This window comes from Sturnira hondurensis, unplaced genomic scaffold (genome assembly GCF_014824575.4).
Source record: "Sturnira hondurensis isolate 20B ecotype Veracruz unplaced genomic scaffold, ASM1482457v3 Scaffold0017394, whole genome shotgun sequence".
Lineage (NCBI taxonomy): Eukaryota > Metazoa > Chordata > Mammalia > Chiroptera > Phyllostomidae > Sturnira > Sturnira hondurensis.
This window is the reverse complement of record NW_028090025.1, coordinates 6265781-6284908: the sequence shown is the minus strand read 5'-3', so window position 1 is coordinate 6284908 and position 19128 is coordinate 6265781. Positions and strand designations below refer to the sequence as shown.

Here is a 19128-nt window from a genome sequence, read left to right as displayed (position 1 = left end):
TTTTATCAGCACATTGAAAATGACATTTTTTCTTTTGTAGTGTGGTTGTGGGAAGATGGAGGAGTATGAGAAGTTCTGTGAGAAAAGTCTTGCCAGAATCCAAAAAGCATCACTATCCACAGAGAGCTTTCTACCTGTCCAGTTGGAAAGCATTTCACTTATTCGCTTCCATGGAGTGGCTGTGCTTTCTCCACTGGTAAATGTTCTTTGATTTTAAGTAACCTTTTTTTTCTGTAGTGAACCACTAAGGCAGTTCACAGGAAAAATAAAAGACTTTAAACATCAAAAAGATGTCTAACTTATTTATAATTAAAGAAATAAAAATAAGTTAGCATTTTTTTATCTATTAGATTGGCAAAGATCTGATAGGACTTAGTGTTCCTTAGGATATATAGGGAAAAAGCACTTTTGCTGAGAAAAATCAGTTGACTTTATTTTTTGGTGAGCCATTTAGCAGTATTTATCAGAATTTAAAAGTGTACATAACCTTAAATTCAGCAATTCCATTTGGGGAATATCTTACAATTATATTCTCATTTAAGTGCCGAAAGAAATAGCCATAAGGTTATAATACCACTGTTCAAAATAGTCCATCAGTAATGGACTAGTGTAACTGTAGTCAGTTTTATAGACTCTTGTACATGCCATTAAAATAAGTACAGTAGACCTAAATGTGTGGGTATGGAAGGACCTGCCTGAGCTGCCGTGAAGCACTGCACACAGCGTACTCTTGGAGGCAGCTTGAAAACCCAGCTCTGGGCCTTCTGGTCTGGGCTCAAATCACGCTCTGCCACTTATCTGCTGTGTGAACTTGCAGGTCCATTTCCTTTATTTGTTAAATTAGGATTAAAATAATGCCTGCTATGCAGGGCTGTTTTGAGGACTATCCAAACTAATAATACATTTGGATTTATAATTTATTTGAATTTTTTAACAATTTGTATTTTAAATAAGGATATTGTATTCTTTCTCTAGGGAGGGGTAAGGAATTGTAGGATGAGAGGAAAGACATTTTTCATCATAAACCTTTTAGTACTGATTGAATATTTTTAAAATGTTTATGATTTTATTTCAAATCAGAAAATTAATACCATTGAAAGAAAGTGAGTTTAAATTTTTTTTGTATAACAGGAGTTAAAAGATCAGTATTTTTAGCCAACTTTTTGAAATGAAATTTTCAAACATACAGGGAAAGTTGAAAGGATGGTACAGTGATTACCCATGTGTCTACTAGTTAGATTCAATAGTTTTTAACATTTTTGCCGTTTGTTTTATCACATTTGTGATTTTCTATATGTGTATGTGTATGTATATTTACCTACTCTTTTTGCTTTATTGCTGAGCCATTTGAACATTGCAGATACATGACACTTCTCCCCTAAATACAAAGTGGGGCAAAAGTAGGTATGCAGTTGTTCATATGAAAATAATAGTTAATAAATAGTAATACAAGAATAAACTCTTTCACATACAACAGTAAACCTATTTTTGCCCCACCCTATATTTTAGAATATACATATATTCTAAAAATAAGTATATTCTCTTATATAAAACATCAGTACCATTATCATACCTAAGATAATTAATAATTTTAATAGCATCTAATATTCTGTTCATATTCATATTTCTCAATTTGTGCTCAAAATGTCTGTTATACCTATTTTTTCCTAATCTGGATCCAGTCAAAATCTCTTGATCCAGAAGAGTTCCTCTGCCTCTTAAAAAAATTTGTCTTATGGAGGGGTGGGGAGAAAATATAGACAACTGTAATTGAACAACAATAAAATAATTTAAATTAAAAAAATTGTGATAGTGAATTTTTAAAGTTATTTTGTAGAATGCCTTACATTTTGAATTTGTCTAATTGTTTCCTTCATGGTGATCTTTAACTTGTCCTCTAGTTCCTATAGTTCCTATAAACTGGAAATTAAGTCTAAGAGTTTTATTAATCATGTTAAACATTTTGGGCAAGAATTGTTTAGAGATGATGCCAGGTACTTTGTAGTAAATTAAATCAGAAGTTACGCAATGTATTGTTCCTCTATTTTGATGTTTAGTTTGAATACTTTCTTTTATAGTGGTTACTACCAGGTGACTCTTTAAAGGTATACATCTTCTTTATTATTATTCCCTTTTTTATTAGCAAGTAAATTGTGGAATTGTGGAATAAGGAATTATTCTTTGGTACCAGGCAAATAAGAGAAAATTTTAAAACAACATTTTTATCAGCTACTTGGTGACGTATTTGCTTAATTAGTCTAATGTGGACCAAAATGTCTGCATCTTATAGTTTAGGATCTATGACTCCATCAGTTACTTACGTATAAGCAATATCTGATGTTTATGGACATTAATCCATGTTTTCATGTTATATCTAATGGATGACTTTTGGTAACTTTGGAATAATTTTTTATGACATTTTCATTTGCATAACTCTAAAATAAGTCTTGACTCCTTAACACAGTGACAAAATTTCTCAGCACTTAATAATTAAAATTTAAATTTACTATAAAAAGATGAAATGCCTAGAAGCCTTCAGTTTTTTTGGTACATTATATTTTTAGCAGTAGTCATATAATAATGTAGAACCAAATATGTGTTTTCATTTTGTAGGCAAATGAAATGTCATCAGTTTCTCTTTGGACATTTTCTTGAGGTAGCAAAGAGGTAAATTGTACTTTTATTAGAAGGTTAGAAATGGAAGGATCTAACTGACCCAGATAAGTAAGACATTGGCGAGTGAAAAGCTCAGCATTAGCCAAAAGGTCTGATTTTATACCTCGTTTTAGAGCATTTAATAAGGTTTTTTTCTTTCAACTTTTTAAAATTGAGAATAATTTACATACAGTAAAACACACAGATCTTAAGCACTAAAGTTCCATGAATTTTCATATATGGGTACGGTTGTATAACTCACACCCACACAAAACATTTTCGTCACCAGTGAAAGATCTTGCATGTCCCATCCCGGTTATTACCCCTACCCACTTCAAATCACTATGATTCAAAACTGATTTTATGCTTTTTTATGTTTCTGAAAAATTCTTATTTGTGATGTTTTACAGCTTAACATTGAGAAAAGAAAGGAAATGCAATATGAAAAACAAAAAGCACTTGATGTAGAAGCAAAAAGGCAAGTTAATAGGAAGAAAGCTTTACTGACTCGTGTCCAGGAAATTCTTGAAAATGTTCAGGTTTGTAATTTAAACTCTTTTCCGTTATAATTTCAGAAATATGTTTGCCCTTAACAATAAATTACAGATACGCTTTGCTGTTTTGTTTGAGAAGCATTATAATTTGTGATATTCCATTTCAGTTACTCCAAGGAAAATTCACTTGATTGTTAGTGATGCCCAGTACTTGAATCAGAGGGTTGTTAGACAATGGAGCCATACACGGAATATAATTGCTTCTTGTCTGGGTCTTATGACTCTAAAAACATTGAATCCTCAGTGACAAAATGATAGAATTGGCCATTATAGTTTACCTCTGAACTAATCAAGACTATTGACTCAATGACCTTATTCTCCTTCTCTGCTAAAGTAAATAACTGCCCCCCAATTTTTTTGGTGAAAATTCTGCTCTTGGATACACAAATGCAATTTAGGTTAGATAAATAGAATTGCCTAGATGCATCTTACATCCAGATTAAAACCATTTTAAACAAGAGGTCCATACCTTTTAAAGTTATTTTTATTTAGCTTAATTTAAATTTGTACAAGCAGTTTGTTTTAAGGTCTGCATCTCATTGCATACTAAAAAGAAAAACAAATGAATTCAATTGAACAAATAACTTCTGCCATATATAGCATTGTTTTGCTGGTTACGTCTTTTTGTTTTTTCATATCCTTAGGGGTTTGAGGTTTGTGGTTTGTGTAATTCATACTAGATGAGACATGTACAGTGAATCTTGGAGTATTTCCCATTAGCAGCTACCTTCATTTCTCTGTGGGTAGTAGATTTTAATTACTTCTCATATTAAGTTTAAAAATATACTATGTAGCTCAATAAGGATGGCTTTTGAATTGCTAGATTTTTTTAATATTGAAACAGAAATGATGTGTCATTCTTGGTCCATTGAGGAAACATATTAAATATATTACTAAAGAGATTATTGTTTAGTCTGAAAACTTTCTCTATTTAATAGCACATATACAGCATTGAACTGTAATTAATTATGAAGGTAGAGAACTTTTATATATTAAAACTAGATTTCTAAGGTCTGTTTCATCTGTGAAACCTATGATTCTATTATAGATTTTTTAAAATTTAAATCATATAACCAAAGGCTCATGTTAGTGGTATATAAAAATTATTAAACCTATGAAGATATTCATGAATTTCATGAATATATATTTCTTTTGTTTTATTTTGGTCCCAAGGTTGTAACTGAGTATACCTTGCTGTGCTGTTTATTGCATAGTACCTGGAAACCATTATGTGTCTTGGGATTTGTAAGGTAAAACAGGAGTGCCATATGGCCTAGGAAAAAACACATGCAAAACAACCTGAAAACCTTTTGATAATCAGGATTCTGCAGTCTGTATTACATAATAATATGACAGTGATTTCTGCTAGTTTAATACATGCTTGTATAATATTTATTTTTTATTTATTAACTTTTAGAGAGAGGTGAAGGGAAGGACAAAGAGAGGGGGAGAAACATCAGTGTGTGAGAGATACACTAATTGGTTGCCTCTCGCATACCCCTAACTGGGGACCTGGCCTGTAACCCAGGCAAGTGCCATCACTGGGAATCAAACCTGTGACCTATTCAGTTCAAAGGCCAGTGCTCAATCCAGAGCCACACCAGTCAGGAGTACTTGTACAATTTTTAGAAACCATCTAGTTCACTTTTACTTTTTTTGCACGGTCGAATTATTTAGATACAAAATGTACAAGTAATTTTATTTTTTCTTTTGGATCTTTTGTGTATACAATTGTTCTCATCTTAATTTATCAAGTTGTGTTTGTTTTTTTTTTTTTACTTATTTTCCTTGTTGTAAAACCCATTAACAGATTCCGGTTTTCTCCTTTTTCTTTTGTTATCCTCACTGGAGGACATTTTTTTTTCACTGCTTTTAAAGAGACAAGGACTCCCATCCAAGTACTAACCAGGCCCAACCCTGCTTAGCTTCCGAGATCAGACGAGATCGGGCGCGTTCAGGGTGGTATGGCCGTAGACGGTAATATTTGGAGTATGTGGGAGACAGGAGTCTTATAACTGAAATTTTTTTCTCAACCAATATCCAGGGCAAGTTAGTCTTTGTTAAGGGGGGTATCACTTATGTAAGAAATATAATTACTTGCTATTTATCTTATACGTTGTTATCCCTAAGTGATAGCTCTTATAGGTAGAACAGTTGGTTACATTAACAACATAACCAGGAGAAAGTTAAAGAAAATGTTTCTATTTCAAGATTAAATTATGCATGGATATATGACTGTCTGTGTGTGTATTTACACATGTACATATGTTCATATTTGTTATCGGAATAGGTAATTTCCTTTAAAAAAAAACTCTTAATAAATAGATAGGGATGACTAATAGATGTTATCTATAGTAATTTGAGCTCCATGTGATATAGGATACCATAGAAAATGATAATCTTAGTTTTTTTATTGTGTTTTCAAATATTAGAACTCTGAATCTTCAATTTCAGTTTTGTTTTTAGAAAACAATGAAATCAAAGGGTTTTTTGTGCAGTGAGGAAATATTAATTTTTAAATGAACTTTTGCAGGTTAGAAAAGCACCTAATGCCAGTGATTTTGATCAGTGGGAGACCGAAACAGTTTACTCTAATTTGGAAGTTGGAAACTTGAATGTACCTGCTACCTTTGCAAGTAACTTGCCAAGCCCTACTGAACACTCTGCTTTAGCAACATTTGAAAAGACAACTGGAGTTATGCCATTGAATAACGAGGACCAATTTATATCTAATGGGATAGACTTAGCTAGGAATTCAGAAGAATTTAATTCCCTGAAGCAATGTGGTAGTTCAAATATTAGCCACGTGGAAAATGAAGCTTCTCTAAAGACCTTCTCAGCAACCCCACAAGAGACTCTTATCTCTGATGGTCTCTTCCCAACAAATGAAGAAGAGCAGAATTCATCACTTTTGGAAGAAGTTACTCCAGATCCCTACATAATGAGTCTTCAGAACCTGATGAAAAAGTCAAAGGAATATATAGAAAGAGAACAATTTAGACGCAGCTTGAGAAGAAGTGCTAAGGGAAGCATTAATGAGAGTCATTCAGACAAAGAAAATGATGTTGTTAAAGTGACTGATTGTGTAAAAGAGAAGGCCCCATTGATGGGCAAACACTGTGGGTCAGTGATTCCTGATAAACCAAGCCTTAATAAATCAAATGTTCTTCTCCAAGGTGCTTCCACTCAAGCAAGCAGAATGAATACATCAGTTTTAGGTAGCTTTTATAAAGTGGACACACTTGTGGGAACTGGCCGTCCCACTGTTTCGGATCCTGATTCTGATTTTAAAGTCATTCCCACTTTTGTTACTGAAAATAATACTATCAAAAGTCTTACTGGTTCATATGCCAAATTACCTAGCCCAGAGCCAAGCCTGAGTCCTAAAATGCATCGAAGGCATTCTAGGCCATCATCGGCGTGTCATATACTTATAAATAACCCAGTAAATGCCTGTGAATTAAGTCCTAAAGGAAAAGAACAGGCAGTAGACTTAATTGTTCAAGATACTGGTGAACAAACAAACGTACCTGAAACTGTGCCAAATTTACCAACTGATTTAACAGGAGTTTGTTCAAGCAAGGTTTATGTCAACAAAAACACATCTGAAGCCATACAGGAAATGGTTTTAGGTCATTCAAATCAGGTGTGTCAATCTTCAGGAAATCAGTTAGAAAGTAAAGTTATTCATGGACTTGCTATTGTGGAAGGTCAGTTAACATCTGATGGGAGAGGACCACACAAAATGGACAATACATGTACTGCCATGCCAAGTTTGAATGAGCCATATGCTACCTGTCCATGTACAGCAAATCAAAATGTCGGAACCATGAGTGGACTCAAGTCAGCCAGTGTGTTGGAGAAAAGTTGCAGTTCACAAATGGAGCTGAATAAGTCTTATGATGTAAAAAACCCATCTCCTTTACTGATGCAAAACCAGAATACCAGACAGCAGATGGACACCCCTTCTTTGTCCTATGGAAGTGAACGATTTTTGGATAACAGTTTTGAGAAAGTTAAACGGAGGCTTGATTTAGATATGGATAGTTTACAAAAAGAAAACTGCTCATCTATCGTAACAGCTGGAATCACTGACCAGGAAAGGGAACATTTGCCAGAAAAAAGATATCCTAAGGGATCTGTCTACATCAATAAGAATAAAATGTTGGAATGTATTTCCAAAGGTAAGAAACTTAGAAGGGTTTGATACCTGTCAAGTGGATGGCACCTTTATTTGATATTTTTAATTGGCATCTTTCAAAATAATAATATTGGTAATCATCTTTATTTGTACATTGGTGTACTTCATTTCATTTATCGGAGAGCATATAATTAGCTACAGCTTATTGCCATTTGATAGGCTTTTCTTACAGGATTTTAAAATTTAAATTACAAATCTTTCACAGTCCACTTGGTATTACAGAAAATATTGTTAGTAGCTAGAGGAAAAAGTTCTTGCATGAAATATCACTCATAGCTTTAGTCCAGTGTATTGCTATGATGTCTTCCTTTTGGATTGTGGCTTCTAATATTTTCATCAGTCCTCTCGTTTGTGATGAGATATTTCTGTAATTGGCCCTTGAGTAAACACTTTAATATCAAATTATTAGAGAAAAATATCACAGATAAGGCTCTGTGAGTAGTGTTTCAGGAATAGTATCTTTATTGGTAAAGTATTTCAAATTTCCGTTGCATCTAGTGTGGTATTAACAATTGTTAAAACATGTCTTTTTGTTGCTCCTTCCTTTGTTGTTGTGGTTCACAGATTCTTCATTGCTGATAGGGGAGACATACAAATCAAGCAAATGAAGTTCTTAGACATAGCCATTTCAGTTTAAATGTGATATTAGTCTTCCTGGAAAAAAACTTCACATTCTGTAAAATTACATCCTGAGAATGAAATGGAGTTTGTAGGAAAAATAGGGTTGGAGCAGATCATTTAAAACTTGTGCAACTGTATAACACCGCCAATAAAAACAACACGTCCTAACCCGGGAAGCTAACCTGGATGATACATGTAAACAATGTACCGTGGCTAGAGGCGGTCTCAGTGAATCCCAGACGTACACAGAGACAACAGGTGGCAATTCTGGCAGTGAAGCCAGCCAGGTTGCTTTCAAAGTAAGCAAGGGAGGCAGTGCCCCACTCTAGCAAAGGGGCCCTTTTTCTTGCAGCACTGGGAAGCACTTAGTGAGGATGGAACCCCCCCCCCACATCATCATCATCATCATCATCATCATCATTATTATCATTATTACAATTCTTTTATTTAAAAGCTTTGTCAAAAATACAGCCTTTCATATGGAGTACTTTGAGAAGGGAGAGGCAGAAAGGAGGAACATGGATAAAAGCTCACTTGTCTACCCACTAGCACATGTTCAGCAAGACCTTTTTTTCACATTCTTTTAAATGACATACTTGAAGCTGAAAGTGCTGTTATAGAATAGGCATTTGCCTTTGCATCTCCCACACAAATCTTGACGATGGTGGGCCTAAAGCAGTCCTTAATATTAGTCAACAATCAGCTTAACTCAGAACATTTTAAATAATGCACATTTAAAAAGTCTTATAAATTGTTCTACAATCTAATTATACAATAGCTTGGAAAATATTTAGAAAACAAAAGCCAATGTAAAAAGACAGATTGAAACAACTAGATCAGAACAAGTCCAATATGGTTCTGATTTTAGGTTTTTTTTTTTTTGAGGTGCTATCTCATTTTTTAAATATCTTTTATTGATTGTACCATTACACTTGTCCCATTCCCCCCTTCATTCCCCTCCCCCCTGCACACCCCTCCCCCCACATTATCCCCCTTTAGTTCATGTTGTCATAAGTTCTTTAGCTTCTAAATTTCCCACACTACTCTTTGCCCTGCCCCTGTCTATTTTCTCCCCACCATCTATGCTACTTATTCTCCGTATCTTCTCCCCTCCTCTCCTCCCACTCCCTTGTTGCTAACCCTCCATGTGAACTCCAATTTTGTGGCTCTGCTCCTGTTTTAGGTGTGTGCTTAGTTTGCTTTTGTTTTAGCTATGGTTGTTAATACCTGTGAGTTTGCTGTCTTTTTACTGTTCATATTGTTCATATTTTTCATCTTCTTTTTCTTAGATAAGTCCCTTTAACATTTCATATAATAAGGGCTTGGTGATGATGAACTACTTGAACCTATCTGAGAATCGCTTTATCTGCCCTTCCATTCTAAATGAAAGCTTTGCTGGATAGAGCAATCTTGGATGTAGGTCCTTCATTTCATGACTTGGAATACTTCTTTCCAGCCCCTTCGTGCCTGTAAGGTCTCTTTGGAGAAATCAGCTGACAGTCTGATGGGAACTCCTTTGTAGGTGACTGTCTCCTTTCCTCTTGCTGCTTCTAGGATTCTCTCCTTCATTTTAATCTTGAGTAATGTAATTATGATGTGCCTTGGTGTGTTCCTCCTTGGGTCCACCTTCTTTGGGACTCTCAGCTTCCTGGACTTCCTGGAAGTCTATTTCCTTTGCCAGATTGGGGAAGTTCTCCTTTATTATTTGTTCAAGTAAGTTTTCCACTTGTTACTGTTCCTCTTCCCCTTCTAGTACCCCTATAATTCAGATGTTGGAACATTTAAAGATGTCCAGGAGGTTCCTAAGCCTCTCCTTATTTTTTCAAATTCTTGTTTCTTCCTTCTTTTTTGTTTGGTGGTTTCCTTCTTCCTTCTGGTCCACTCCATTGATTTGAGTCGCAGTTTCCTTTCCATCACTATTGGTTCCCTGTGCATTTTCCTTCATTTCACTTAGTGCAGCCTTCATTTTTTCATCTAATTTGTGACCAAAGTCAACCAGTTCTGTGAGCATCCTGATCACCAGTGTTTTGAACTATACATCTGATAGGTTGGCTATCTCTTGGTTGCTTAAAAGTATTGGCTCTGGGGCTTTGATTTGTTCTTCTGTTTGAGCCATAATTTTTTGGTCAGGTCACGCCTGTTACATATGAGGACAAAGGCTTAGGTGTTCACTGGGGTGGGTCAACCCAGTCACTGGGTTGTGACTGGCAGCTGGGTCAGAGAGGGAGCAATGGCATTTGTTCTGCTCTCTCTCAGATTTTGGTCCCCTCTGCTGCTTCCAACAAGTAAACTGGGCCCTTCTGGTGCTGGTTCCCGGGTGGGTGGGCTTGTGGGTGGTCATGTTCCAGGACCCTGTGGATCTGTCCAACAAACTCTCCTGTGAGGCTGGGAGCCTCTCCCGGCACCTCAGCCCCCACAAGTTTTTTCCATCGGTGCTTTTAGGCTTTATTTCCTGGCGCTGGGGCCCTGGATTGCGTGGTCTGTCTCACTGCCCATTTCTTACTGGGTTTATCTGCGCATGAGTGTGTGTCCGTGGTCAGCCAACTGTCTTGTACACCTCACTGGGTTTGCTGGTTTCCTCCCTGGGCCCAGGTCTGCCAACCACCACTTTTTCCTGCCAACCCCTCTTTGCCAGCCACTGACTCCACCCCTCTTACCAGTCTGGATAAATGGTTCATTGTCGTTGGACTTCAGTATAGTTCAATTTTCTGTCTGTTCTGGTTGTGTTTTTGTTTCTAAATCTTCATTGTCCCTAAAATTGGTTGTGAGAGGAGGCACAGTGTTTCCACCTGTGCCTCCATCTTGGCCAGAAGTCCTTGATTTTAGTTTTCTAATGTATCATCAGTATCAGAACTTTGTTCCTTTGCCTGGCTTCCTTGCTCAGGATTTAAAGAAATACCTCTTCTTCCTGGTTTCATTTCATCTTCCAGATCCATCCAATATTCTCTAATATCAATTAGGACTCCAATATCAATTAGGAGCCAGAGGGAGCCCCTTCTAGAGGAGAGCTGTCTCTCAAGGGAGAGAGCCCCTCTCTGGGGACCTGTTGAATGAGCAGGTAAGTGGGGGGTGGGGGAGATGCAGGCCTTTATTTGATAGCATGAAATAAGGGTCTCAAAAGAAAATGTGGTTCAAACAGAGGACCTGGCTATGTCTTAATTGTGTTATGTCAGATCTAGGAATACTCTGGTCAGAAGCATAATTTAAATAGGTGATATAGCCCTGGCTGGTGTAGCTCAGTGGATTGAGCACAGGCCTGCAAACCACACAATCGGGGTTCGATTCCCAGTCAGGGCACATGCCTGGATTGCGGGCCAGTTCCCAGCAGGGGACTCACGAGAGGCAACCATACATTGATATTTCTCTCCTCTCCTTCCCTTCCTCTCTAAAGATAAATAAATAAAATATTTTTTAAAAAATAAATAGGTGATATAAAACATCAGATACTAGATTTATAAATTTTCTAAATCTGAGGGGATGTGTTTCTTTTCAGAAGGTGAGGCGATATTAAAAAGCAAGATGTTAGCTTTTGAAGAAATGCGGAGGAGACTAGAAGAACAGCACGCACAGCAGTTATCATTACTCATAGCTGAGCAGGAGAGGGAACAGGAGAGATTGCAAAAGGTAAGGAATTAAAACAAATATGGGGCCGGTAAATGGAATTTAGTTGGGGGTATCTAAAATTTTAGTCATGGATAGGGTACTTGTAATTTTTCTCCCGGAATATCTTAATTTAAGGGGGTCATTGATTTTGATACATGGATACTATTTTTATTACCAGAATGTGAGGCTTAATGTTTAGAGTCTTATCTAAAAATAATGTAGAATTTATCAGAAGGGTACCTTATTGAATCTTTGATTCAAAACTTAATATTTTTAAAGGTATTTTGTGAATATATGGTGAAATAAGCATCCTGTCAGAGTATATGGTAAGAGGAAGATACTTATTTTAAGATTATAAATGTTAATATGTCACATTTTAAAATCAAGTAAATTGTCCATTTTACTTAAGGGAGGAAAACAAAGCAGATAACCATTTGCTGATAATTATACATACCTTTAGCTAAGTCTAAAATGATATCATTTGGGATGTAATTTAACAGAATATCTACCATGTTATAATAAACTCGTAATTTATAGGAAATAGAAGAACAGGAGAAAATGTTCAAAGAGAAGAAAGTGATTACAACGGAAGCCTCTGAGTTGGATGTTACCGATGCAGTGGACTTAGAATGGGGAAAAATAAGTGACTCGGGTGTGTTCGAAACAGTGCTGTCTCAAGTGGACTCCCTCCATACTTCAGATTCCAATAATTCTGGTAAATGTTTGAAAATCATTTTCCATTTGAAAAAAACAAAGCAAGATATTTTATTTGGCACACTTTAAGATTGTAGCTTTTTTTCCTCAAGTATTATATTCCATGTCCAACCTACTGCTGTTTGCCAGCTGCTTAGTAACTAGTGAAAAATTAAAGGATAGCAGCAGATCAAAGACTGGCGAGCAGGTGTTTGTGAGGAAATCCATCCTAGCAAGGAAAGTATCAGGAAATTTGACTCAGAGTCCAGTCTTTGTTCATTCATGCAGCAGGTGATGTGCTTCAAGTGAAAACACAGTTCGCTATCTCCAGAGTGATCTTGAATTACTGCACCTAATTCCTATCCTGGTAAGAGTTTATCTTCCCATCTTCAATTATCCTGAGATGGTGTTTGTGTTGAAAAGGCCCATCTGGTACATAAGCTTAAAGTCCATAAATACTTTAGGTAGATCACTTTCAGAGGCAGTTGTCATTCTTTTTTGTTGGTAATGGTGGTCTTAACGAGTGTCATGTTTATGTGGGTGTTTTACATATTTGATTATTTGACATCAAGTATAATGCTATATATTTCTCTAGGTTTCACAAATTCTGCCCTACAACATAGCTTTGGTTCTGTAAACGAAGCACCATTCTACCTCTGGGGATCATCAGCTAGCGGTTTGACCAAACTTTCCATTACAAGGCCTTTTGGAAGGGCCACAACTAAAAGGTCTCAGGTGGGCAAACTTAATGATACATGTATGCTCATCTACTATTTATCTGTTTGTCCTTCTGTATTTTTTAAAGAGCTACATTATCTTAGGTTATACAAATGAGCAGTGATATTTTCATCATACATCCACTAATTAAGTTTTTATTAGTTGAAACTAACACAAAGCATACATATATAGAAGAATTTAGTTCATTGTAGTAGATGAAGAAAATTGATCTTGAGAGTAGTGCTCAGATTATTAAAATATTTTCTCTCTCTCATTTCATCCAGGTTATCAGTCCAGAAGTACAAGCAAAATTTAATAGAATAACTGCTGTGGCAAAAGGATTTCTTACTCGTAGGCTCATGCAGACAGATAAATTGAAGCAACTTCGACAAACTGTAAAAGTAAGAAGATTGTTGTAAATTTGTGTTTCACTTCTGTGTCAGTTTCTGTCAGTCTTGCAATAGCCAAGTTGACAAATTAGTTCAGAACTTTGGCAGAGCAAACTTTTTTAGCTACTATAATATAGGCAGTTTTAGAAATCTGATTATTAATCTCATTCAGACAATTTCTAAAAATAGTTTGTGTATTTTTTAATCTCTCTTTTTTAAATATATTGATTTTAGAGAGAAGGGGGAAGTAGGGAAGAGAGAGAGAGAAACATTGATTTTTTTTTTGTTCCACTTATTTATGCACTCATTGGTTGATTCTTGTATGTTCCCTGACTGGGAATTGAACCTGCAACCTTAGTATATCAGGATGACACTCTAACCAACTGAGCTACCTGGCCAGGGTAGTTTGTGTATTTTCACCCCACTTTAAAGAATGCTGTTTTCACTTATGATAAGGAATAGGTTTGTGTTCTTAGTAATTTTGGATTGACTGAGGAACAAAAGGAACTGCAGTGCTCATGAATCTTTCCAGAACAATGGTTTCAGAGGAGCATTTCATCTTTCAGGACACTATGGAATTCATGAAAAGTTTTCAGTCAGAAGCACCATTGAAGAGAGGAATTGTTTCAGCACAGGATGCTTCTCTTCAGGAAAGAGTGCTGGCCCAGGTAAATGTACAGGCCCTGAAGGCTTGGGGAAATGGGAATGCTTTATTTCTCTACTTTCACTTGACCACTGAAAATATGTTTCATTTAAAACTTTAATCTTTTTCTGTAAATAAAAGTGTATGTCATATTACTGAATCCTAACTTCATCTTTTTTTTAATTTTTATTTATTTATTTATTTATTTAATTTAACTTTTGCTCAAGTACAGTTTTCTTTCTTGTATTCCCAGCCCTGCCCCCCTCCCAGTGCTCCCCACCCCCTCCCATCTCCGCCCCCCATCTTAGTTATTGTCCATGTGTCCTTCATACTTATTCATGTGAGTCCATCCCCTTTTACTCTGTGCTTCTCTCCCCTCTACCCTCTGGACCCTGTCAGCACATTCTGTATTTCAGTGTCTTTGGTTATATTTTGCTTGCTTGTTTCTTTTGTTGTTTAGATTCCTGTTAAAGGTGATATCATATGGTATTTGTCTTTCACTGCCTGGCTTATTTCGCTCAGCATAATGCTTTCCAGTTCCATCCATGATGTTGCAAAGGATAGTAGTTCCTTCTTCCTTTCTGCAGCATAGAATTCCATTGTGTAAATGTACCATAGTTTTTTGATCCAGTCATCGACCAATGGGCATTTAGGTTGCTTCCAACTCTTGACTATTGTAAATTGTGCTGCTATGAACATCGGGGTGCATAGGTTCTTTTGGATTGGTGTTTCAGGGTTCTTAGGATATACTCCTAGCAGTGGAATTGCTGGGTCAAAAGGCACATCCATTTTTAGTTTTCTTAGAAAATTCCATACTGCTTTCCATAGCAGTTGTACCAGTCTGCAATCCCACCAACAGTGAACTAGGGTCCCCTTTTCCCCACAACCTCTCCAGCACTTGTTGTTTGTTTCTTTGTTTATGATAGCCATTCTGACTGGTGTTAAGTGGTATCTCATTGTGGTTTTAATTTGCATCTCTCTGATAGCTAGCGGTATGGAGCATCTTTTCATGTGTCTCTGGATCCTCTGTATGTCCTCCTTGGAGAAATGTCTGTTCAGGTCCTCTGCCCATTTTTTAATCGGGTTGCTTGTCTTCTTTGAGTGGAGTCGAGTAAGTTCTTTGTATATTTTGGAGATTAAACCTTTGTCTGAGGTATCATTGGCAAATATGTTTTCCCAAACAGTTGCTTCTCTTTGTATCTCAATACTGTTTTCCTTAGCCATGCAGAAGCTTTTAATTTTGATGAGATCCCATTTGTGTATTCTTTCTTTATATCCCTTGCTCTAGGGGACGTATCAGTAAAAATATTGCTGCGTGGAATGTCTGAGATTTTCCTGCCAATGCTCTCCTCTAGGACTTTAATGGTTTCCCGGCTTATATTTAAGTCTTTTATCCACCTTGAATTTATTTTGGTGTATGATGTAAGTGGGCGCTCGAGTTTCATTTTTTTGCATGTGGCTGTCCAGTTCTCCCAACACCATTTGTTGAAGAGGCTGTCTTTACTCCATTTTATGTTACTGCCCCCTTTGTTGAATATTAATGGACTGTAGAGGTTTGGGTTTATTTCTGGGCTCTCTGTTCTATTCCATTGGTCTATGTGCCTGTTTTTATGCCAGTACCAGGCTGTTTTGATTACAGTGGCCTTGTAATATAGTTTGATATCAGGTATTGTAATCCCTCCTGTTTTGCTCTTCTTTCTCAAAATTGCAGCTGCTATTCGTGGTCTTTTGTAATTCCATATAAGTTTTTGAAGTGTTTGTTCTATGTCTGTGAAATATGCCATTGGCACTTTAATAGGTATTGCATTAAATCTGTAAATTGCTTTGGGTAGTATGGACATTTTGATGATGTTAATTCTTCCAATCCTAACTTCATCTTTTTAAATGGGTACAATATTTTCTTCTTTTGAAACTAGTTGCGAGCTGCCCTGTATGGTATTCATGATATATTCTTTGTAATGGATGCAGCTGAAAGAATGTCTATTCTACATCATGACCGGGAAGCTCGCAAAGAGAAAATGCTCAGGCAAATGGTATGTTATCTGATTTTGTAGTGAATGAATGAAAAAGAAAAACTCTGTTTCTTCTACTGTCATAAAATAGTTCCAACACCACATGTGCAGGTTTCCCCCCACACCAACTAACCCTTTGACACGCAGAGTCAAATTCAATTCAGTTCACCATTCAATTCAGTTCTGATAATACCTACCTGGAGTTACTAGGTACTACAAGTCAAGAAGGCAGTTAAGACTACCCCCAGTTCAGACTCCATTCAGAATTCCTAGGATATCACTTGAACTTCAGACGGATGGCTATAAATTGGGCTTCCTATCACCCTCTCCTTCAGGTGACTAATTTTCTAAAGTGGCTCACAGAACTCAGGGAAACATTTAACTTACACACTTACTGGTTTATTATATAATAAAGGATATAATAAATGATACAGATGAAGAGACATATAGGGTGTGGTCCCAAAGGATCCTGAGAGCTCGGTTCCCGCAGAGTTGGGACCATCCTTCCAGCACATGTATCTTTTTACTGGCCTGGAAGCTCTCTGAACTTTAGGGATTTTTTGAGGCTTCCTCATGTAGACACGATCAGTTATTGACTCCATCTCTAGCTCCTCCCCTGTTTCCAGAGAACAGGGTGTGAGTCTAAAAGTTCCAAACTTCTCATCATGCTTGATCTTTCAGATGACCAGCCCCGTTGTAAGAGTCCACCCAGAATCATCTTACTAGGACAAAAGATGAAAATTCCTATGGGTTTAGGAGGTCTGTGTTAGGATCTGAGGTCAAAGACCAGATATTAAGAAAAAAGATGTTTCTACCACGCTTATGAATCAGATTAAAGGGGCTTTAGGAGCTTGACTGTTACGAACTTGGGTCAAAGACCAAATACTAGCAGGAGCCAGAGGCAGAAACATATACCGTATATATGTTCTTCTAGGTTTGGAATGAGTGATACTAAATATGATTTTCTATTGACTTGAGCACCCTTCCCACAATTCTTAAGTACAGATAATTCCCAGGGTTACCAGCAACATTTAAATATGCAGACAGATTTAAAAGAAGTTGGTGAAAGAATTGCATATTGTTTTATGATTAGATTTTGGAGTTGCAGCTTTAAATGTTGCCTGTATGCCTGATAAACTATCATCTGCTTCTAATGGAATTTACTTGAAACTATCCTGTGGCTTTTGCCTTTTTGGAAATCAGAGTTAGAAAGAGACTCTCGAGTTAATTTGAAATGCATCATAGTATTGGAGATTTGTGGTTTGACTCAATGATCTTAGTATGTTGGCAAAAGAAAAACAAGCAAATTTTATATTTCATGGGGGAAAAGTAATTTAAATTAGTTTTTTTTTAATTAGACTGCTTCGGTTATAAATACTAAGTTAAAGTTCAAAATGCTAGTCAGAGATGCTTGTCCATGCAATTGAGATCATCCTATACTGTAATTTAGTGGTATTACTGGTACTGCTAGAGCTTCGTTACTTTTGTATTTTAAAGGATAAAATGAAAAGTCCACGAGTGGCTCTTTCTGCAGCAACACAGAAGTCTCTTGATAGGAAGAAGTACATGAAGTAAGGTTTTCTCATGTCATGTCACATTAATTTAATTATTATTGAACCAATTTTTATGACTTTAGTCATCTGTTGGTCTGTTTGTATATTTATACTGGAAGTAAAGAACAGTTCAGTCTTCTGCAGCTGAACTGATAGAAATCCTTTTTTCCGCCCTGGCTGGCGTAGCTCAGTGGGTTGAGCGTGGGCTGTGAACCAAAGTGTCACTGGTTCAATTCCCAGTCAGGGCACATGCCTTGGTGGCAGGCCAAGTCCCCACTTGGGGGCACACAAGAGGCAACCACACATTGATGTTTCTCTCCTTCCCTTCCTCTCTCTCTAAATATAAATAAAAATAAAATCTTAAAAAAACACTTAAAAAAAGAAATCCTTTTTTCCCCATATATAAAAGGTTTTATTAAAATCCGATGGCAAAATCTGATTTTATCTTTAGATAAATTTATTAACTACTATATTTGTCAGAGTTCAACTTGTGTGATTGGTAGTCAATCAAATCTTTTTTTTAAGGTTTTATTTATATATCTTAGAGGGGAAGGGAAGGGGGGAGAAAGAGAGAGAGAGGTCAATGTATGGTTGCCTCTCGTGCGTCCCCTGCGGGGAACCAGGAACTGGCCTGCAACCCAGGCATGTGCCCTGACTGGGAATCTAACCGCGATCGTGTGGTTCGCAGGCCCGTCAATCAAATCTTAAAAGTAGTTCATCCTTGTATGAATTGTTAATTTTATATATTTTTAATATATTGTTTTTTCTAATATCCTAAAGACCTCACGGGAGGAAAGATTTAATGCAAGGAAAATCCTAATTATTATCTTATTAAACTTTTTTTCTTGAAAGTAGTCTCTAATATGTTTAGTAGAGGTCTTCTCGTGGTACACCAATTTTTAAATGCTGATTTGTTTCCACCACCCTGTGTAAACATGTTTTTCCCCCTCTCTAAACACATTGCTTGTGTGTCCTTATTTTTATGTTGTGTTAGAGCTGCTGAAATGGGAATGCCAAATAAGAAATTCCTGGTTAAACAAAACCCTCCTGAAACAAGGTGAGAAAAATCACTTAGTCTCAATGAGAGGCTATTTTTTATTTTTAAAGAAAAGAAAATGTTGTAAATTTCAAGCTTCCTTTTTGTCGTCTTTGCTCTACCTCAGGAGAACATTCTCTGTGACTTGGAGGATCTCAGGGTCAAAATTCATATTAACACTTGGTCCTGCACCTGCTCACGTGTCGGGCCTGGAGCCTGACATGTGGACGTGCTCTCTGTGGTGGGAATTTGAGTCCATGTGTCCTGAGTGGAGTCCACAGTCCAGGGCATCGTTGATATTTATTTAAAAGCCTTAGAAAGCTCCCTTAATATTTCTGACCTGTTTTCTACTCTTGTAAGAGTGAAGTTTCTTCTCTCAGATGTATGAAAGGAAAAGTTGGCTTTTATAAAGTAAATAAATAAATTATCTTAAAATAGGATTAATACTTAT

General features: G+C 36.5%; 1 protein-coding gene across 5 annotated transcripts in view; it reads left to right on the top strand.

The window, feature by feature from the left end:
* CCP110 (centriolar coiled-coil protein 110) overlaps positions 1-19128 on the top strand; it is a 28673-nt gene that overhangs the window by 3927 nt on the left and 5618 nt on the right. For 3 of the 5 annotated variants that reach the window (XM_037067681.1, XM_037067683.1, XM_037067680.1), the window contains 11 exons: positions 41-196; positions 3066-3194; positions 5743-7393; positions 11525-11655; positions 12172-12349; positions 12923-13062; positions 13329-13445; positions 14000-14101; positions 15993-16109; positions 17586-17659; positions 18636-18698. In XM_037067681.1, the coding sequence (XP_036923576.1) occupies positions 56-196; positions 3066-3194; positions 5743-7393; positions 11525-11655; positions 12172-12349; positions 12923-13062; positions 13329-13445; positions 14000-14101; positions 15993-16109; positions 17586-17659; positions 18636-18698 (2843 nt within the window). In that variant the 5' untranslated portion in view covers positions 41-55. The remainder of the gene's footprint in view (positions 1-40; positions 197-3065; positions 3195-5742; positions 7394-11524; positions 11656-12171; positions 12350-12922; positions 13063-13328; positions 13446-13999; positions 14102-15992; positions 16110-17585; positions 17660-18635; positions 18699-19128) is intronic. The other 2 variants (XM_037067682.1, XM_037067684.1) reach the window with 2 other exon arrangements.